We start from the raw sequence: 19431 nt of genomic DNA, 5'->3' as shown, positions 1-19431 counted from the left end.
TAAAGTCACAACTTTTTGCTGGGCAGTTCGTGACCGACTTCGATGTGACCCAAAACCCAATGAAAAATTACGGTATTTCAATAGCCACGCTCACCAAGAGCACCTATTGGCCAATGATAAGGTGTAATTTAGTAACCACGCCTACTTGACTGCTTTAATAGCAAAAATTAAGAGCAGAAAAAAGTACATTTTTAAAATGGTGCATTTATTCACGTTCATATTTTTGTCTGAGGTTTTATTGATTGAATACATAAATAAAAGGAAATATGGTGGGGCACCACCTGAACTGCCCCTGACGCAAAGTCATCCCTCCTGCGGGTCTCGAAGGAAGAAGCCCCTTGAAGGGTGGGCCTTAAAGTCAACATCTGTATGTAGGCTGCTTAAAATGCTTAAGCAGCTGTTGTATTTCATTACGATTGATGGCTTAAACCAATAAACATAAAAGCACATTAAATACCACATGGTGTATTTAAGATATGGTTTGGAGCTGTTTACAAACATTTTGACAGATTTTTGAAGACCCACACAGTATTATTTCATGACAATACAGAAGAGACAACATTTGACAAAATAATACACTTTTCTGGTACCAGAAAAAAGTTTTACTTTTTTCTCTTCAGAAATCAGCAGGAGAACATGAATTGGTTTCACTAGTAAGACCTGTTTCTGATCAAAAAGGAGAGAATATTATAGTTTTGTATTCATATTTTGTATTGGTTAGAATTAAAATGTACTTGTCAAACATACTAGATATTAACCTATCGCGGGAAAAGTTTACATTCCAGATGTTCCCTGAGATCTATTCCATGTTTCTTCCTTAAAGGAGTTTTCCCATGCTCATGTCACCAATTGTTTGGCTTTACCAGCTAACATGTAAAGTGCTAACTTCTGTTGTGCAAATAAAATTAACCCCACTTGAGTGATCCATCCAAATGAGAAAACAGGTTATGTATCTACATACAAAGAATTCGGATTGAATTTATGACTGGAGCTCAAACAGTATCACTGATACATCTGCGGACAGGGTGGGGACCATCAACACAGCGAGGGTGACATCAGCATTGGAAGCTGTGGAGACAAGGGGAGCGACGCACACAACACGCACACACTGCATCTATTCAGGCAGCTGGAGTGCGTCACGTGCGAGGTTAGCTGGATGCGACTGACCTCATCGCATCACTACGTGCTGCATATTAACTCCATTTGCTGGACTCGAGGTGAAAGGCAAACCACCGCCCTGCCCCCTCATGCATTTTGCATCTATCATGGTAGAACCACAATGTGTACTCATTAGCCTCACTCGTTTAGAAAATATTAAGTAACCGCCTGTATATGATCTGACCGTAAAAGAAAAATTGAGTGGATGAGTATGGAATGTGAATATTGAACGGAATGACCTTCTTGTTTAATTTGAAATGCTTGGACATGTTTTCAATGAGCCATCTGTTGCAGTGAATATAATGCACAAACTGTGTGCTGTCAGCGCAACGTCACATGACATAAAGGTACAGTGAATGAGCCCCAAAAGCAGCCACAAATGTCTTTTTGTTCAATATATAACACGGCCATCATGGGGAAAATGTGAGGCATGAGTTAAAAATCGGGAGTGCAAGTCTATTTTACGCTGCAAAGGTTCCTGTTTTGGAACTAACAATGTTTGTTGTATCATACTTGGAGACTATAAATACACTACAATCACAATCGCCACTCACCAACAGCTTCATTCTCCAGGCTGTTAGGATCCTGAACTCTCTTCCCCCTTCTGCGTAGCGTCCTGTACTTATTGTGTTATTTGTTTATTTATTAATCACTCTTATTTATTCTTTGATTGTGCCTTCATTTTATTTTTCTTGTGTTTACTTGTATGTACATTGTAAACTGTCTTGTCACCGTGGGATAGTGGGAACGTAATTTCGGTCTCTTTGTGTGTCTTGGCATGTGAAGAAATTGACAATAAAGCAGACTTTGACAACGTTTGTTATATTGAGCTGTGGGATAAACATTCAGGATGATCCTAAAATGTTTCTACCTTTACTGGTCAACGTTATTTCTAAACTTTTGAATGGCCTACAAAGTTCAGTTTTAGGAGTTTTTGCATAACTTCGTGTTCTCAAAGCAAGCTGAAGGGGACGAGTGACTTTCGTGTGGGACTGAGAGGCTACGCTCAAAGGATTATTGAAGTTGGAGAACACTGCCCCCCACTGTACTGCATGTAATAAATTTTATTCAAGTTAACACTGACCCCTAGTGTATGTAATATGTATTGCACGGGATTCAGAGGCTACACACGTGTAGCTTTTCTCAGCCAATTAGTTCTTACAGATGACCGTTAACCAATATAACATTTACTGGTCCCCCCCCCCCCCCCCCCCATAATTTGTGTCCGGGGAAATTTAAGGTGTAAATGACTTAACAGTTTACATTTGACGAACCCAAACTTTATAAAAACACTTTATTTAGCATTTGTAGTTTTTTTGTTTTCTTTTCTTTGGTCCAGTAACATGACCGACCGTATTTTTGATCATCCGTCTCAATCGGCTTCATTCATACGCATCTTTCTCTGCAAACATGGGTACAAATTACTGCAAATACAGCTACCTCAAACAGACATTGCTGTGATGATTTTTTGAGATTCGTTTTTGCTCCAGAGACTCCCAAAATACTTGAGATTGGAATATCCTGACAAATATGATTTTGGCATTTGGTTCTCATGAATGTGGAGACAGAAGCATCCCTACCCTTGGACACTCACACACGGTCAGTCTTCATGTGAAACCGCTTAACCTCGTTCCAATTCACAGCACTGTAAAAAACGCTTGTGGTGAAAAGCCTGGCAGCAAAATGGGGGGATAAAAACAGTTTGAAAAAAAAAAAGAAAAAGGGGAAACAATAAGTTTGAACAATTACAACATTAAAAACAATGGTGTGGATGCAATCCCCGAAGGAGTGTCTCCACTTAAGAAAAGTCTCCTCCTGTCTGTTGCTGGAACACGTCAATAGTGTCTTCATCCTCCATTTCCAACTGGATGAAACAAACGCAACATGTCAGTCAGGGAACTTCATCGGAGCAGCGCCTACGCATTAACGCCACAAGTGTTGTGCTTTTTAGCCTGATGTCATAAGTACAGAAGGGTTCTCCAGCCTTCCTGATAATAAGTGTGGTGATACACACACTGTGATAGTTGTCCTCTGTCCTAGTTGCGCAGTCGAATATAAACAAAACAATATTAACTAAACCAAACCCTTGAAAATGTCAACACTGGAATAGATTTCTTGAAAAAGTAAATCCACGATGGGGAAAATCACAAATGTTGATGGATGTCATGATCAGTTATAACTAATAAAAGTCATTTGAGCAAATGTGCAGCAAACTGGTAGCTGTTCAAATTAATTGAGTACCCAAGAAGAAAATTTCCCTTAAAAAAAGGTTTGTAGAGCTGAGTAACTGTGTGAGACCAACCTGTGAAGGTGTGTCCTGGTCATTTATCGGCTGCCCATCAAACCTAAATCGTATCTGACGAAGCGACAGTCCCTGGGTATACACAGAAACCACTTGAGGATGGGAACACAACTTCGTCAAAATTACTGTACAGGACTGTACAGGAGCATGAGTCACACATACCTGCCGTTCACAATATGCCCTCATGAGTTTGTTGAGAGCAGTGTGCCTCTTGATTTTGAACTGTACCACTGAACCATCCTGACCGGCCACTTTCAGGTTAATGTGGTCGTTCTCCGTCTTCACTCCTTCCTGCAAACACAAAAGTAATTAGTTACAAGATTAAAACCAAAAATAGCGCTCTGTCCGTCTTAAAGGCCGGTCATGCTAGCCAGCGGTTAGCACGTCGAGCTAGCCCGTTTGGAAGTGGCGCAGAAAGCTACAATGGCGCAAACCAAAGGAGCGGACAACCGCATTTAGTTGGTGCAAATACGCCTCGAGGACGGATAGTTTCTGCATAGCGTTTCCTATCCGTGGTCTATATTACTTTAAAATGCGTCAAATATTGCCTATTTATTCGATAAATTATCTAAATGCGCCAACCATTGTTTTAGCGCCCGCTCCCTCCCTTGCCCGCTCAAATGCGCCATCCTGACCCAGCCGTGGAAGTGACGCTAGCTTAGCATTAGCTTCCATCCTAACCCAATTATTGTGCTGTTAACTTAGCATTCGCCGGTTCCCAACGGACGGGTGGGGTGCTCACCTTTGGCTTTTCGTCCGACATTCTTGGCCGTTCGAGGTGGTAGGAGGGCGCGACTCAACGAAGGAGACCGACTGCTACTTCAGCCGCGGCGAGGAGTCCGCAGTCAGTCCAATCTGCGTCTTCTTCGGCTAGCGTTTGCTGCAGGGGCGCGCACCGAAATTTAAACTGTAATTCGATCACTGAGTGTCACGTGATGCGATCCGCTGGGCGGGCCTTGGGTCGCGGGAGCGCGCAGCGGCGATTTGCGCGTGTCCGTAACTAGGTGACGCGCGTGAACGAGAGAAGCAGGTTGAATGCACTTAGCAGAAAAAATGTGGGTGTTGAAACTTTGGGTCTGGTGGCATATACAAAAGACAATTAAAAATGAAGGTGTGGTGAAACAGAAAACATTTGTTTATTATAAGTTGCCAGCTCATGAAAATTTGAGATTTTATCCTCATACAAAGAAAAACGACACGGGCTGTCAACAAACGGACATGTGGAACATTATGCAGCATCTAAATCACGCTCTTAAAATAGTGACACATTTATCAAACACGTAGTTACAACTTTGCAGCCATCCATCCAGTACAAACATGAGCAATGTGAAAATACTGTCATTTAAAAGTTGCATTTTATTGCCGGAGTGTTAAACACAGAAAATAGTGCAATGGTCAAAATAACAAAGAAAGACCAAAAACAAACGATTAAAATAGTAAGAACTTTGTATCAACTTTGGGAAGTGATTCTTTTTTGGGTGGGGGTAATACAATTAAAGTAAAAGATCACAGTTAAACATACTTATCCATCCATGTTAAATTGGCGCGTACGCTCTCAAGTTGTCCTCTCCGCTTGAGGAGATGCCTCACTTCAAATAAGACACCTGGCTCCTCTGCAGTAGTCATTCAAGTGAGGAAGTAAGGCACTTACTTCTTCTCATCCATCCGAGAATAGGGATTGTCCTTTGTAAGACCTGCCAAAAAAAAAAAAAAAAAGCATCATAAGAACACTACAACTTAATGAGCAGAAGTTTCAGGGAATTTCTTTTCACTTTGGGCCTGCTGAATTATCCTCAAATTGTGTTTTCATTTTACAACACAAGAGGGCGCTACACGCTAGTTTAATGCTGTACAGTTCAAATTGGATATTTACATACGATTTTTTTTAATAAACTGTATATACTGTATTGTACAATTTGATACATGTTATTGTATTGTTCTGATAATAAAATGTACGTTATTTTAAAGTTTTGATATTTTATTAAAAAAAAGCACACACTTAATACAATTTAAAAAATATTAAAGATTGCATATGTATGAACTATTTTAAACATTTTAGAATTTCAGGTCCATGCTTTAACGAGTCAATGGCCTCTAAGCCATAAACACTGCTGATGTATAGGAGAAAAACCAAATATGGCAAACTAAATAGGCCTGACCATATTTCTGTCGGATTTTGTCATGCCTCAGCTGCATTTCCATCCTCCTGTGATGACAGAAATAAACACATAAACACATAAGTGACAAAACAAACCTTACCCGAGCGCTAGTGTAGGTTCTTAGTCGAATGGACATTTGTTTACCTTTCTTTCTGACGAGCATTTCTCGCACGGGTTTGTTGCTCTGCCCTTAAATCGTCGTCATCATCACTACGAAAAAGATTGAGAAAGTGTGTTTTGGTGTTTTTAATGGAATGTCCAAAATCTGATCACCAAAACAGCCCACAGTCCATAGTTTTAATGGAAACATGTTTAACAATAAGGGGAAAAAAAACACTAAAACACTTTACAGCACTGTACTTTATAAAAACATATTAAAGTAACATTGATAAATAAAATATAGAGAATTAAACAGCTTATGAATCATGATTTTATGCTTTAGTGCCTTTTGACACTGTTTTTCTGTTCTGAAGAATGTCACCGGCCTATTCTTTTTTCTGAACGCGATAAAACGTATGATAGCGTGTAGAACAGCAAGTAGATTGTAGCGGAGCCTTTGGAGACAGGCCGTATCAGCCTTGACGAATAATGAGGCATTGTGTTCCCCCCTGTGGTCACATAACTCACCTGACCCGCTGACGCCGGCGGCGGCGGCAGCAACAGCACATGCAGCAGACGAGCAAGGCCAGGATCAAAAGACCAGACAGTGCGCCCAGCGTGATCAGCACCGTCTGGAAGTTGACTTTGCGCCAAACACACACAAAACCGTTTCACATCACATCAAGTCAGTAGAAGAAGCTACAAGTCTCTCGAATCAAATAAAAATCAATTTTCGCTTAAATCAACTATAACAAAAACAAAGAGATAAATCTGGACTATAACTGCGGTTATCTTTTTACAGTTAACAAAACTGGCTTAACCTGTTTCCGAAATATTTCTCAAACAGGTTACATTACTGCGGCTTACCCCAGCATACACTCCATCTCGCGTCACTCAGGGGACACACGCTTCTTGGAGGCAAGATGTTCTTCACCGGGTAGTCCAGGCACTGCTGCTTGGGCTCGCACCACAAACACTGCAGCACATACAGGAAACGCATATTTAACACGTTTGCAATTTACACATGTATGAAATCCAGTACGTGGAGTTTGCACTTACCTTGGTATCCTGCAGACATTCTGCACAGCTGCTGTTGGATTTGGAGGCACAAGGCACTACAACGGACACAATGCAATCTCAATAAAACACACTCAAGCATTCAGAGCATGTCAGATTAGCTGCAAATGAACTTCACGTGTTCTATTAGGCTTTTTCTGACACTTGTGGAGGTTTTTTGCAAACTGTGACTGGTTATTTATCTCTACTTTGACTTTATGATGCAATATGAGCACTCCTATTGATTGGGCTCTTTTGCTTTGTTAACTGGAGAATACGTTGTTGGGCTCTAACGTACTCGCCATTTTAGCTCAATATTGACCTTATTTAAAACTTCAAATTTCAGTTCTACTTTCTCCCAAATACAACAATGACTTAAAATTGGGTGAGGGAATTAAACTAAGCGTTAAGTTTTTGCCCTGTGGGCTTTTTTTTTTATTTTTTTTTATAAATACTGTACATGATTTACGGAGTGTTGAAAACTTGTTTAACACATTATTATGTCGGTTGTCAAACAAAAATTTACAGTAGTATTAATTACATTATTGGAGTAACAAGGTTAAACTAGTTTTACGTGGTTTAAAACTAATCTGTGATCTTAAGTGTAACACATTCAACAGAGAAAGCAGCCGAATTTATTATGAATATATTAAAACAAAAACTGAATTCTCATGACCTCGATTTTTTAGCAAATCAAGCTAACAGACGAAAACACTGATGTCATGTGACCCACAAAAAGAGCAAGAACAAAAGTTGAAAAAGTGATCAAAACGAAAACCTCACCGGGAGGAGGAGAAGTAGTCGATATTTGCCCAAGGGTGGCGACAAAGCCGGACAAAAGAAAAATAAAAACGCCGAAGGAGGCACGCATCGTGAGGACAAGAGAGGAAAGAATTGTGAAACGTTCAAGAAAATAAAGCGCTTAACTGTTGCCACTGTTTTCAACGGAAAGCGGAGTGACGTCACTGTTTTTGCGTGCGTCATCAATGAGCTGCGAAGCTATGCGTCATCATTAGGCGTTAACTAAAAAGGTTTTAAAACACCTTGAATTTTAGTCGTAAGTTTCAATGTCTCCGTTTTTCTTTTGCGACTGGCAATTTTATCATGGGAAATATAACTATAATGTGGATTTTTTTTCCATTTCCATTTTTATAGTTCAAACATTGAATTGTAAATTCCTCATCATAAATAATAAATATTTCTAAATATCCATGAGTGAGATTTTGACGTATTGGAAGCACAAACTGACAAAATGGAGACAACAATAAAACACACATTGAAACTCTTTGAAATACAATAATTTATTAAAGCATCTTTAAATTTGTTTGATACAAAACATTTTTTCCACAGATTTTATTTGTTTCTACTGGAAAACTGAAAGGTGAAGACAGAGCCATCATCAATGGCAACATCCATCAAGAGTCTGGCGTGGCCGCCGGCAGCCAACCAGATCTAAGCAACTACGACAAAGCAAGTGAGCTGATACCAAGGTCAGTCTATATGTTTGGATTATCAACATCATTAGGAACGGCATGTAAGATGTTAGCTGGCGAATATGGAGGGCAACACACATCAGCAAGTTTTAATATTGGGCAATTGCGTAACTAGAAGGCACACAATTGAGCACAATTGTGTGCTTATATATGCATTTCCTGTGAATGCCGTGTGTGCCCGAATGCATTCCCATCATACTGGCAAAACTGCAGCTAAGATTATTCATTCTCAAGTCCATCCGTACTGCAGATAAATAAATACCCCACCCTCAACGTGGTCTAAAAAACACAGTAAAAACACGCACATACACACTGAAGCAACTGTTCTAGGCTACTTCTGCTATTGGTGTCTTGGCAAAAGTGCAGTGGTCATCTCAATCATCGCTTTGCCGCGTTTGCTTTTTTTTCCATACGCGGGAACGAAGGTAAAAGCCACGGCTGAGCGATAAGTCGTGATTAGTCCAAAATAGCTCTCAGTAAGGCAAACTGTCCGATTTACATTCGCACATGCACCTGAGCGGGAATCTCCATTCGGGGAGAACATTCATTAAAGGGGGCAAATGTCCACTTGGGAAAAAAAAAGTGTTTCCTCATATAGTGGCCAGAAGGTAAATTGTGAATCTTATAAAAGTATTGCTTTGGCGCTATCTCATGGCACCTATAGACAATTCTAAGCCTACCAGTAGGGGTCACTATTTGAGGAAACAGTAAATTATAAAAACTTAGTAAGTCAATTTGATTTGCTTATTATAAGCGAAACTAAACTGAAATCATGTGAAAAGGGACCAGTCTACATATTCCAAGCGACATTCAAAGCTTCAAATGGTGCAAAAAAAATTTTCCCCATAGAGACACATTATTTGTCTCTGTTTTTGCGCTAATTTGTTCCTCTTGTGGTGGCTCCAACATGTTGAAGCAGAGTTTGGTACTTTTCTCCTTGACCCATCAATCATCTGATCCAGTTGCTGCCGTAGCTTGACACCGACTTAACACTGCATCGTTTCTTCACGATCATGTTGATGTAGGCTTTCATTATCTTTGTGATCTCACCAACCTGGAAATAACAAGAGAACAAAGATGTCACATGGCTATTTTACTGCAACTTCTACAAATTACAACCCATCAAGTTCGTATTGTTAAACACGGTAGTTGTGAGTACCTGTGGCGTTTCAAAGAACATTTCCCTCTCATCCACGGTGATCTTATACGTGCAGGGTTGCGGAGCTCCGAAGAATATGATGTGCTCGTAAGGGAAGGTCTCCAGGGGTTTGGGCTCTCCTCGCTTGTACACCGACACATTTTCAGCACTCACGCTCAACCAAAGATCGTGCGGGAAGCCTCCCTCTTTGCACTGCACATTCACAAATGTGTATGCATTAGATGCGACCACCAGGGGGCAGAATATTACACTCATACACACATACACAAAGAAGAGCTTTGCAACTACTGGAAGTGACTCAATTGTTATTGTAATTGGTCGAGGCCTACGTCAGCAAACGTTATTACCTCCACATCAAAGAGCGTGGATCCATATCCGGTCCACTCTTTGATGATGGTCATGTACTTGAGCATGGCCTGGTGCCGGAGCAGACCTTGCAGACGGCACCACTTCTCCATGATGCTGGCCCTGGTGGCCGACATCTCCTCCTTGATCCACATCTCCAACATCTGTTCCTCCTCCATGCGTTGCTTCTTCAGCGAGCCCGTCTTCAAGCCTCGCCGGAGGGTCCCGTCCAGGAAGCTGGTCCTGCGCCGCTCTAGAGTCTGAGCTGACCCTGAGCCCGCGCTCACCTTGGTGTACTGCAAGATGCGAGCTCGCAGGCGGCCCACGGGGTAGACGCTCTCAAGGCTCCACGCCGCCCGGGTTTCGTCGCCACGGAGGAACTGCAGGCGCAGAGCGGCCAGATGCTGCAGAGTCTCCTCGCGGGCCGGGAAGTGTCCTCTGGTTAAGCTCTCGTGGGCCTGAAGGGACACGAATGGATTTGCCACGTCAGCAACAAGTCACTCAACAAGTTCAACTCAAGGCCCAGAGGCCAATTTGGCCCGCCAACTCTTTTGTCAAACGTCAAAACCCGATTCAAAGACAATTAGGACGTATAAAATGTAAATAAAAACAGAACACAAGGATTTGAAAATCCTTTATATTCAACTGTTGTTGAATTTTGCTCTTCTTGGGCCCAGGCATTTTCAATGGGCGACACGTCTGACAGGCCAAGCTAGTACTTTCACACTTTTACAAGGTAGCCTTGTTCTAACATGTCTTGCTGAAATAAGCACAGACATCCCAAACAAAGAAAAATCCTGGTTGGCTGGCAGCATATATTGCTCCAAAACCTGCGTGTACCTTTTAGCATTAATTGTCCACAATATCCATCACACCAATGCAATTCTTTGGCCCTCCTATGTTGATGGAATTTCAAGATGAGACGAGTTCAGAAAGTGGAAACTGACCTGCTCAAACATGAAGGCAAACTCCACCCCCTCCTTTGGCATGCTCTCCACATCCAGGAAGCAATAGAGTTTGAAGTAGAGCTTCCAATGGCCTTCGTCCTCAGCTTCTTCACTGCCAGCCAGTCTAGTGGCAGTAAATGTTGTTAATGCCCCAAATATTAATCAGCTTCATCATGCGAGCGTCTCACCTTTCAAATTTAGCCAGCACGTCGGCCACCAGGACTCGACTTTCCACGGCTCGGTCAATACTGTTGTTATGCTCAAAGAGAGCAAACATGTTCCTGCTGTCCTCCATGGCCAGACCTCTGATCAGCTTCTCCACCACCTTACGCCAAAAAAAAAGAAAAAAAGCCGCAAAAGTCCCATCAAGCATCGGAAAGTTTGCTTCATGATGAAAATATCTCCAGCCCGTACCTCTCCGGCAGTGGTGTGCGAGTTAATGGAGATCTTGCAGGAGCCTCCCCCGTGACAGTAGACAGTGGTGGTCATTTCCTGCCGAGTCAGCAGGGCGACAATTTCCTCTTGGGAAGGAACAAACTCTCTGCTCTTGGTTCTCTTCAGAGACTCGCTGATGAAATGTGCAAACATTTCAATCTCGGTCCCTGGGAACAGCTCCTTTATCCTACGCACACAGGAAGAAGCATACGAGAACATCTGAAATGAATTTGGGGTGAAGCAGAAGTACCTAGGCATTAAAAAATCTAAAGAAATCTACAAACTGGCATTGGAACAAGGGTGTGTAGAATTTTTATAACCACTGTCTATACACAATTTGGATTTTTTTTTCTTTGCGTTGCACCGTTTGAGATGAAACTTGAGGTAGCGCAGGATGCCGCGGCTGGGCAGGAAGGTGCAGCTCATGCAGGTGAGGAGATGCCAGTGAGCGCGGTTGGAGGGGCTATTGGGGTGCGCTACGTGATTGGTCTGTTTGATCAGCTGACAGTAGACCTCGTCCCTCAGCGACCTCAAATCCTGGCACGTCTGCAGGATCCCCTGGATGATGGGCACGGGGTCCGACACGGCCTCCATCTCTTGCAGAGAGTTGAAGATCTTCACCGCTTCGTCTTGCAGGCTGGTGTAACCTTTCTCCTTTTGCACTGGAAACGCCAGGAGGAGATTTTTGAGTCGGTGATCGACAGATGGGGCCAACCTACATCTTATCAACTAACAGTGTATGCTGACGTCTCCGTAAGGCAGCGGCAGGAGCGGCGAGTGCAAAGGATGCTGGGTGTATCTCAGGATGGGGTTCCTCCAGTACGTCTGTTCCACCGCCTCCACATTCAAACTGCTCTCCTGAGAAACAGCAAAAGAGAGGCTCGGTGTTTCCATCGGGTCAAACTCAGGGGCGTGCACATGTCACCGCAGGCGGTTAAAGGGACAGCGGAAAACAAGGTTTACACAACACGCACAACGAGTACCTCAATTTACTACACACTGCGTCCCTGCCAGAGACTCGCAGGACTGCAAAGAGTTGTTTCACGCATATTAATCTTGCGCAATTTGTGCGGGCGGAGCTTTCGAGGCACATCGTGCCTACCTTAATGTCCCTAATGAGCTGCTGCGTCGGCGTTTCAATGGGAACTTTGCTGTCGATGGCGCCCTGGATTGCGTTTGTCCAGCGCATGGCTTCGTTCAGCATTTTGGTGTATAGGCGGTACGAGTGTTTGCGTCCGTGGATGATGACGTTCCAATAACCTAAGACAGCAATTGACACAACCAATTTGTATTGCACCTTGGAAGAACATTTTCAAACTTGAATTTGAAATTTTCCCTCACCAGTGTCCTTGAAGACCTTTTCGTCCGGCTGGACCACAGAACACAGACTGTTGAGGACCAGCGTGCCCAATTTTGAGGCGCTACGCTCGGATGATTTGTAGTAGTCCAGCGAGTTAGTGGTGAGGACGAACCAACGCTTCTTCAGCTTCAGAGATGTGCTCTTCACTCCTGACTTCATCTCTTTATGCAGCCAACCTAAGGGAAGAAGAGTTATCTATTATTTATATCACACACACACACACACACACACACACACACACACACACACACACACACACACACACACACACACACACGCACGCACGCACACACACACACACACGCACACACACACACACACACACACACACACACACACACACACACACACACACACACACACACACACAGTCACACACAGCGTGTGTCTTACCCCTGACTATAAAGTCCTGTCCATCCCCTTTGGAGTCTCCCTTGGATTTCTGCAGCAGGCCGATCCAGTGGTGCATCTCCTCAGGTGTGTCCGTGTTGCAGTGGATCACCCGGTTGGCGGTGATGATCACAAACGAGTTTGGTCTAAAAATAGCAACATGTCACTTTACAGTACGTTTTCATCAAGTTATTTGTTTTCATTGAAAACAACTCAATAAATCATTTCCTCAAATGGTGGGGGAAAAAAAACATTTTTAAAGAAACAAAATTATTAATACATGATAATGTATTAATTATCATTATTTTATTTGTATGTATCATTATGTGTGGAAATTATTTATAACGATTAAATATTCAAGAGTTTCCCCTTTAAAAAAAAGGTTTAGCTCAGCTCTTAGTTCTTTCTTCATTTAAGTAGCCAATGTCTGAGGCCGCTCTATAAATAAAAATTATAAACGCTTGTAGTACACGGACTCACCTGTCGGGGTTATCCGACGCACACACCGAATCAATCAAGCCCACATCAAGCGTGCCCTGGACAAACAAAAAGAAAGTGAAATTCAAGATTCAACACAAAAAAACTCCTTGTCCAGTAAAAGGTTAACTGCAATGAAAATGACTCGAAATGTTTTTTGGGGCTGAAGCTGGGGCCCAGTCAGGGGGAAGAGAGTGGCAGGTGGGGTAGAGGGTTCGAAGACCACTAACCACAGCATTCTTCGGGTTGGCCTGTTCGTGGTGCATCTCCATGAGCTGCTCCGGACTGGCGCTGTGGACTCGACTCAGCACGCTGAACCAACCACTGGATGAGACCGCGGGGTGTTCCGCAAAGAAAACACGACAGTTGATTGGAAAATGATATAGCATGATGTTCCGTTGGCAACCACAAGGGGGGGATTTTATTTCCATACATTACATGAACCGCGAGGTAAACAGAGTGAAGCTGCATTTTTTTTTTTCCTCCAACCTTTCTGAATCTATTCTCTCTACACCTTCACAGCCAATGAATTGCTTGATGTAATGCTCGGTACCTGGCATCTTCGGGAGTTTCTGCATAGATGTGATAAGTCCTCTCCTCAGTGACAATGTTGAGTGCATTTTCCTTCTCGTGATTGTCCACGATCTCCCTGGAGAGGAGCCACAGTTAAAAAAAAACAAATAATAATTGTGTCTCAAATAGCAACATTCAAGCTAAAAATAGTATTACGGAAGACTTACTTGGCCGTGCGCATGTCAATGGTCCCTTTGAGCTTCTCCTCGCTGTCGTTTTCAAAGTACATGAGCTTGGAGTCCCGTAAGACGAACCAGCGCATCTTCCAGTTTCGCCGCGACAGTGTGGACATTCCGCCGCCTTTCTTGTAAAGCCAACCCGACTTGACTGAGTCCTGCTTGGCTCGGAACCACATGAATGTCTCGTCTTTGAGGACGCACCAGCGGCGACGCCACGGGATCATGAGGCCACCTGAAAATAGAGGAGAGAAATGTTTGGTAGCTTGTGATTGGCTAGCGACCTCCCGTTAGCTTATTGAAGATCGGAACCCAATGGACGGGGGTGCCAAATAAATTCTATATCTGTTGTAGTACCAAGATTGACCAATGAGAGGCAGCACAGTGCCGCAGGGCATTCAGAATGCCATGAATGACGAAAACAAAGAAACAGAAAAAGCTAGGCTAACTGTTAGCTTATCTGGTAACTAGCTAAATATATATATTTTTTATTGTGGTCAAAAATTTTAGGGACTGATAGTTTTCAAACATGACAAAAAAAAAAAAAAAAAAAGAATTTATTCGTGCCACTGACTCTTCATATAGAGGTAGCCGTGGAAATAGGGAGGCCCGGCGCCATTCAGTAGATGCAGCCTGCCGTTGGAAACCTCCTCGTCCGTGTCCACGTAGCCGTCGTTGTCATCGTCGCTGTCGATGAACTGAAACAAAAGGCAACAAATGTTTTGGACTTTTTCGCGTGTGCACAAGAAACTGTGAATAGATCTGCGCTCCTGCGAGTTCCCAAAATAACTTGTTTTTCCCACTCCTGCTGGGCACAAAAAGCTCGCCTCCTTTTGACACGTTTTAATTTGACAGCATGAGAAACTTAAGGTGTGTATCAGCAACTGACACAAAGCACAAAGGAAGAGTTTTACAGCTACGTGACTATGCAGTTATTCTTTGTGTTCTCACCGAGTCCGAGCTGCCTTTATAGGAGTCCAGGCTGTTGTGTGTGCAGGAAGATTTGCGAAGCAACTCCTCATCGGTGATGAGGCCGTTGTTGATGTTCGCACACGAGCTCTGCTGAGCCTCCTCAAACTCCTCCTGGTCGTAGTCAGACTCTGCGTCAGGCAGATTGGAACAGGACGCCTCCTGGCTCAGGGGCGGCTCAGAGTGCAAATCCTTCTCGTTGGCGACCACAGGAGGAGCAGAGCAAGGAATTTGGGAGTCTGGGATACGATTGAGTCCGTTGGAAGGGGAAGCCAAGGGAGGGCTGACCAAGAATCCTTCTGAAAAAGCCGGCGGAGGGGCCAGACTTTGAAATACATCTTTGTTCAGCGGGACCTGAGCTAGCAGGGGCAGGTCCGGCAGAGGAACGCACTCGTCCTCCGCGTGGAAACCCTCGTCCACCTCCTCCTCAGCCAGAGGAGCGGTGGATTCCGTCGGGTCGTGGAGGTTCTCCTCGCTAGACAGCGACGGCTCCAACGCGCCAAAGTCCAAAAGTTCCAGAAACTCGGTAGCCACACGGGAGGCCTCCTTCTCCAGTCGATAGATCTCGGCCTCCCGCATCTGGCGGAGGTCCTCGCGGGAGAAGTCGCTCAGAAGAGACACGCCGTCCTCCTGCTGCCTTTGCAGCCGTTCGATTTCTCTCTCCAGTCGCAGGATCTCCTCCATCTGCCGGCTCTCCTCATCACTGGTGTGGTTGTGGGATACGCTCTGAAAAAATATTTTTCTTAACTTTTGTCAACTTTCTCGCGTTCGTCACTAAACTTGGAGTTTTCTGTCTAATTGTGTATACATTTATAAAAAATAAAAAAATGGAATGGCTCCCTCTAGTGGTATGAGAAAGAATCGCTCCTTCGGCACACTTTAGTTGTATTTAACTTTTAAATTTAAACAACCAAGTGAAGCCCATGGAGCATAAATATGCTGTACTAGATGTGGTTGAAATGAAGAACTGACCAGGTACAAAAAATGGTACCAGGTAGTGCCACTGGAAAAGCATAAATAGCAAGTAGAAAGTGGAGACGGGGCATTATGTAGACCACTGCTTTACTCCCACATGCGCTTTTGAAATTCCAATTTCCCTTCTTATAAAGTTCTAAACTGCCCAGATGATTATCATTCTGTCAGTGTTTCCCAACATTTATTGCGCCAAAGCACACATTTTACACAAGAAAAGCCTCATGGAACACCACCAAACAAAAATGTCATGAGAAGTACTAAACTAATGATGATGTGTGGTGGCGGCATTAGAACATTTCTTTTTTCCGCCTGTCACTATATGTCACCAGCAAGGAAAAGATGAAAACAGATTTGACAAAATTTTTTCTAAATAACTCCTAAACTCATTAAGTGAAATTGGATAATTTCCTGTGGAAGAGTGGATGGGAATGACTGGTCTATGTGATTCATTATAAAATCCCGCAAGAAAATTATTTTTTTTGCTGGCTCCCAGAAGCAGCCACATAAATCAGCAGAATAGCTCAGAAGGTCACGTAACAAGCTGCCATGGCTTCATGCTGCTTGGTAGAATTTATTTGGCGGCAAATAAATCAAGTGAGCCAATTTGGATAAAATAATACTTATTTGTTTTAAGTAGTGATTTTTTTTGTTTATTTTTTTAGCACTGCGCCATCTTTTGGACTTGTACTTGACTACAAAACACAAGACAGCCACAAATGAGTGCGTTCAACATTCTTACCTTCTGGCAAGCGCCATTTGGCAGCAGGGAGTTCCTGAGAACACCGTGAAAGAAATGAAGAAAAGTCAAACTCAGCTTGAAGCAAGCACGCTTAGCTTCTCATCTCATCACTGTGGCCGTGAGTCTAGTGATGTCATACGATCTTTTTTTTTTTTTTTAAACAGAAATATCCTTTTACCTTTTCACGTCCCCGTTTGCAGCCTCTTTCTCCTTCACGAGCCTCAACTCCTCCTCGGCTTTCCTCTTCAGCTCCTCGTCCAGCAGCCTCCGTCTCTCCTCCTCGACCGCCTCCTTTCTCTTCTCCTCCTCCATCTTCCTCTTCTCTTCCTCCTCTAAGCACCTCCTCTCCTCTTCCTCCCGGCGCTTACGTTTCTCCTCCTCCTCCCGTAGCTGGCGACAGAGGGATCGGGCCAGCTGACCACGGTGGTGCTTCTGCAGAACCACGGAGGCAGAGCGCAGGCGCAGGAAGCTGCGCCTCCAAAAGTGAGCGCGGTAGTTCTTCTGAATAGTGACGGCGCTGGCCAAGGCCCTCTTGTACTGCTTCCTGAACGGCAGGAAACACATTTTAGGACGTTACTTTGGTTAGCTCTATCAAGTGGTGAACCAACATGGCGTGTCACCACACGCATACTTGTGACGTCGCAGGCCTCGCGCCCACCGGCATCCTGATTTTAAATCAACAAGTCTGCGTGTTTACAGTGTGACGAGCACACAGTTGTGTGGGCTGTCGCGTTTGGACCTGTGACTAAGCCAACGCTTGCTGGCTTGCTCACTCGCACGCGCATTGGACACGCATCCTAAACAAGTTGAGGCCCACACACAATGCGTTGACCCTTTCACCTCGACTTTGGCCCGCGTCCCCGCCGTAATCACGCCATTGGCCTGTGGCTCATACCGAGACGGCGATACTGTTACATATAATAACACAAAGGCTGTACTTGTGGCTTTGGCGAACATTTCAGGACGCTCTGTCTTTCAAACAGCTCTGAAGGGAACATTTTGGGAAAAAAAAACAACCTAATGTGCCTTGTGTTGACATTTATGTCACATTGACAGAGTCGTTTTAGAAGTGGAAAGCACTCATTTAGGATCAGCTGTCAAACTCAAGGCCTTGTTTCTTTATAAGGGCACACTCATGCAAATAAAGTGTCACTGTCCTGGTTCTTGATAATGGATTTGTTCTTTTTAGTTTGCCAAAGAAATCTGTGCTGAAATAGCAATTTTTCAACACTGTAAATAGTTCTAATAAATGTTTTTTTTTTTATCTCATGAGGTCGACCATAATAGTAATTGCCTATAGATGCCACAAGATGGCGGCAAAGCAATATTTTGACATTAGACATGGCTTTCAGCAAATAGGCAAACTCATGATTATAGAAATACAATTACGTATGTTCAATGTAATATTTATTGCATGCACAAAGTCTGACTGGATACCAACATTATGTCACAGTTGCACCTTAAATGGTGTTGGCTGGCTCAGCAAGTACCTGTGCCAGGTGAACATTTTATTTTCCCAATTAAATATGATTAAATCCATCAATGTGTCAATCACAAGTGAGCACTATTATCTTTGCGGAGGCAGGCATTTTTTTATTAAATTGCTGTGACATTCTAACTTAGCAGAATGACAACAGTCGATATGCCCGATTATCCATAGAGGTGCAACAATTAATTAACTAATAAAAATAATGGTTAATTACAAACCTATGGAGTAAATTCTGCAAGAGTTTGTTTAACTGCTGAATCTGCTGCCTTTGTCACGCAGAGGCGCTCGCATCCACATGATTGCGATTTATTAACCACGTGTAGACAAGTGCGACCATTGTAGCCATGATTCAATTAAAAGTCCTGCTCCAAATTTTTTTGGGGGATCATCGCAGTAACCAGCACAAACGTGCCCCCCCCCCCCCCCCCCCCCCCCCCACATCGGATTTTGCACACTTCACCAAACAAGTGTCACTGCCACTCACCTTGCCACATAACTGAGGATGTGGGCGCGGATCACCATGCCAGCCTTGTGCCGCACCTCCTCCCTCTCCTTCTCCAGCCTTTGCTCCAGGGCCTCCTTCAGGAACACCTGCGGGAACGAGCAAAACCGTGGGTGGGGCTGAGTTCCGTTTTATCTCCCCCCCACTGTCTGAAAGCTGCAGCCGAGTTTCAGAAGGCTCCTGGCCGCTTTGCTGTCTCCACAGCTCGGGGCAAAAGTGGCACTGCAGAGCTGCTGCTGCTTGTGACGCCGCTCTCGTTGCTGCACGGCCTCATTGTGCGCACTACTTCCTTAACATTTTCCTGCGACTGGCGTGCGCAGGCGGTGAGGGAAGGGGAAGGGAGGGATGGAGAGATGGAAGGAGGGAGGGAGGGAGGGAGGGAGGGAGGGAGGGAGGGAGGGAGGGAGGGAGGGGGAGGGAGGGGGAGAGAGAGAGAGAGAGAGAGAGAGAGAGAGAGAGAGAGAGAGAGAGAGAGAGAGAGAGAGAGAGAGAGAGAGAGAGAGAGAGAAGGATGGTGGCGGGTGTCCAGAAAGGGCAAGCCACACCCCTGCTTGCTCTCAGGAAGGAAGGAATAAGAGTTTGGTTAACCCTTTGCATGCTCATGGGGACTTTCTCCCCACTCTCCAAG

At 44.0% G+C, this 19431-nt stretch overlaps 3 protein-coding genes across 7 annotated transcripts in view; all 3 read right to left on the bottom strand.

The window, feature by feature from the left end:
- Positions 1-2435: 2435 nt before the first annotated feature.
- On the bottom strand, positions 2436-4370 carry LOC125973580 (small ubiquitin-related modifier 3). 2 transcript variants are annotated; one of them, XM_049727930.1, is made up of 4 exons: positions 4203-4370; positions 3623-3751; positions 3461-3532; positions 2436-3022 (listed from the first exon to the last, which is right to left on the bottom strand). In XM_049727930.1, exons 1-4 carry the CDS (start codon positions 4221-4223, stop codon positions 2957-2959), a joined length of 288 nt encoding a protein of 95 aa, XP_049583887.1. In that variant the 5' UTR covers positions 4224-4370; the 3' UTR covers positions 2436-2956. The 2 variants fall into 2 exon arrangements, with proteins under 2 accessions (XP_049583887.1, XP_049583886.1); XM_049727929.1 differs by having other exon boundaries at positions 3461-3751.
- Positions 4371-4572: 202 nt separating this feature from the next.
- On the bottom strand, positions 4573-7750 carry LOC125973579 (pituitary tumor-transforming gene 1 protein-interacting protein). Its single transcript, XM_049727928.2, has 7 exons — positions 7558-7750; positions 6778-6833; positions 6586-6694; positions 6247-6361; positions 5764-5829; positions 5620-5666; positions 4573-5154 (listed from the first exon to the last, which is right to left on the bottom strand). The coding sequence occupies exons 1-7, from the start codon at positions 7643-7645 to the stop codon at positions 5108-5110; spliced, it is 528 nt and encodes a 175-aa protein (XP_049583885.1). The 5' UTR covers positions 7646-7750; the 3' UTR covers positions 4573-5107.
- A 309-nt stretch (positions 7751-8059) lies between these two features.
- myo10l3 (myosin X, like 3) overlaps positions 8060-19431 on the bottom strand; it is a 32712-nt gene continuing 21340 nt past the window's right edge. For all 4 annotated transcript variants that reach the window (XM_049727936.2, XM_068651598.1, XM_068651597.1 and 1 more), the window contains 20 exons: positions 18786-18892; positions 16991-17356; positions 16813-16846; positions 15081-15824; positions 14704-14827; positions 14121-14364; positions 13934-14029; positions 13611-13704; positions 13384-13439; positions 12907-13049; positions 12495-12689; positions 12256-12413; positions 11888-12011; positions 11518-11815; positions 11133-11340; positions 10907-11043; positions 10719-10842; positions 9774-10229; positions 9427-9618; positions 8060-9321 (listed from right to left, as the gene is read on the bottom strand). In XM_049727936.2, the coding sequence (XP_049583893.1) occupies positions 9217-9321; positions 9427-9618; positions 9774-10229; positions 10719-10842; positions 10907-11043; positions 11133-11340; positions 11518-11815; positions 11888-12011; positions 12256-12413; positions 12495-12689; positions 12907-13049; positions 13384-13439; positions 13611-13704; positions 13934-14029; positions 14121-14364; positions 14704-14827; positions 15081-15824; positions 16813-16846; positions 16991-17356; positions 18786-18892 (4005 nt within the window). In that variant the 3' untranslated portion in view covers positions 8060-9216. The remainder of the gene's footprint in view (positions 9322-9426; positions 9619-9773; positions 10230-10718; positions 10843-10906; positions 11044-11132; positions 11341-11517; positions 11816-11887; positions 12012-12255; positions 12414-12494; positions 12690-12906; positions 13050-13383; positions 13440-13610; positions 13705-13933; positions 14030-14120; positions 14365-14703; positions 14828-15080; positions 15825-16812; positions 16847-16990; positions 17357-18785; positions 18893-19431) is intronic.

The sequence above is a fragment of the Syngnathus scovelli genome, chromosome 8, assembly GCF_024217435.2.
Source record: "Syngnathus scovelli strain Florida chromosome 8, RoL_Ssco_1.2, whole genome shotgun sequence".
Taxonomy (NCBI): domain Eukaryota; kingdom Metazoa; phylum Chordata; class Actinopteri; order Syngnathiformes; family Syngnathidae; genus Syngnathus; species Syngnathus scovelli.
This window is presented reverse-complemented; position numbering and strand designations above follow the sequence as displayed.

Coding starts and splice junctions, on each gene's coding strand:
- LOC125973580 (XM_049727929.1), bottom strand. CDS start 4,223: ATGTCGGACGAAAAGCCAAAG. Junction 3,752..4,202: donor TGTCGGACGAAAAGCCAAAG/GTGAGCACCCCA, acceptor TTGTGTTTGCAG/GAAGGAGTGAAGACGGAGAA. Junction 3,023..3,460: donor ACCAGGACACACCTTCACAG/GTTGGTCTCACA, acceptor TGTTTCATCCAG/TTGGAAATGGAGGATGAAGA.
- LOC125973579 (XM_049727928.2), bottom strand. CDS start 7,645: ATGCGTGCCTCCTTCGGCGTTTTTATTTTTCTTTTGTCCGGCTTTGTC. Junction 6,695..6,777: donor AATGTCTGCAGGATACCAAG/GTAAGTGCAAAC, acceptor TATGTGCTGCAG/TGTTTGTGGTGCGAGCCCAA. Junction 5,155..5,619: donor CAAAATCCGACAGAAATATG/GTCAGGCCTATT, acceptor TTTTTTTGGCAG/GTCTTACAAAGGACAATCCC.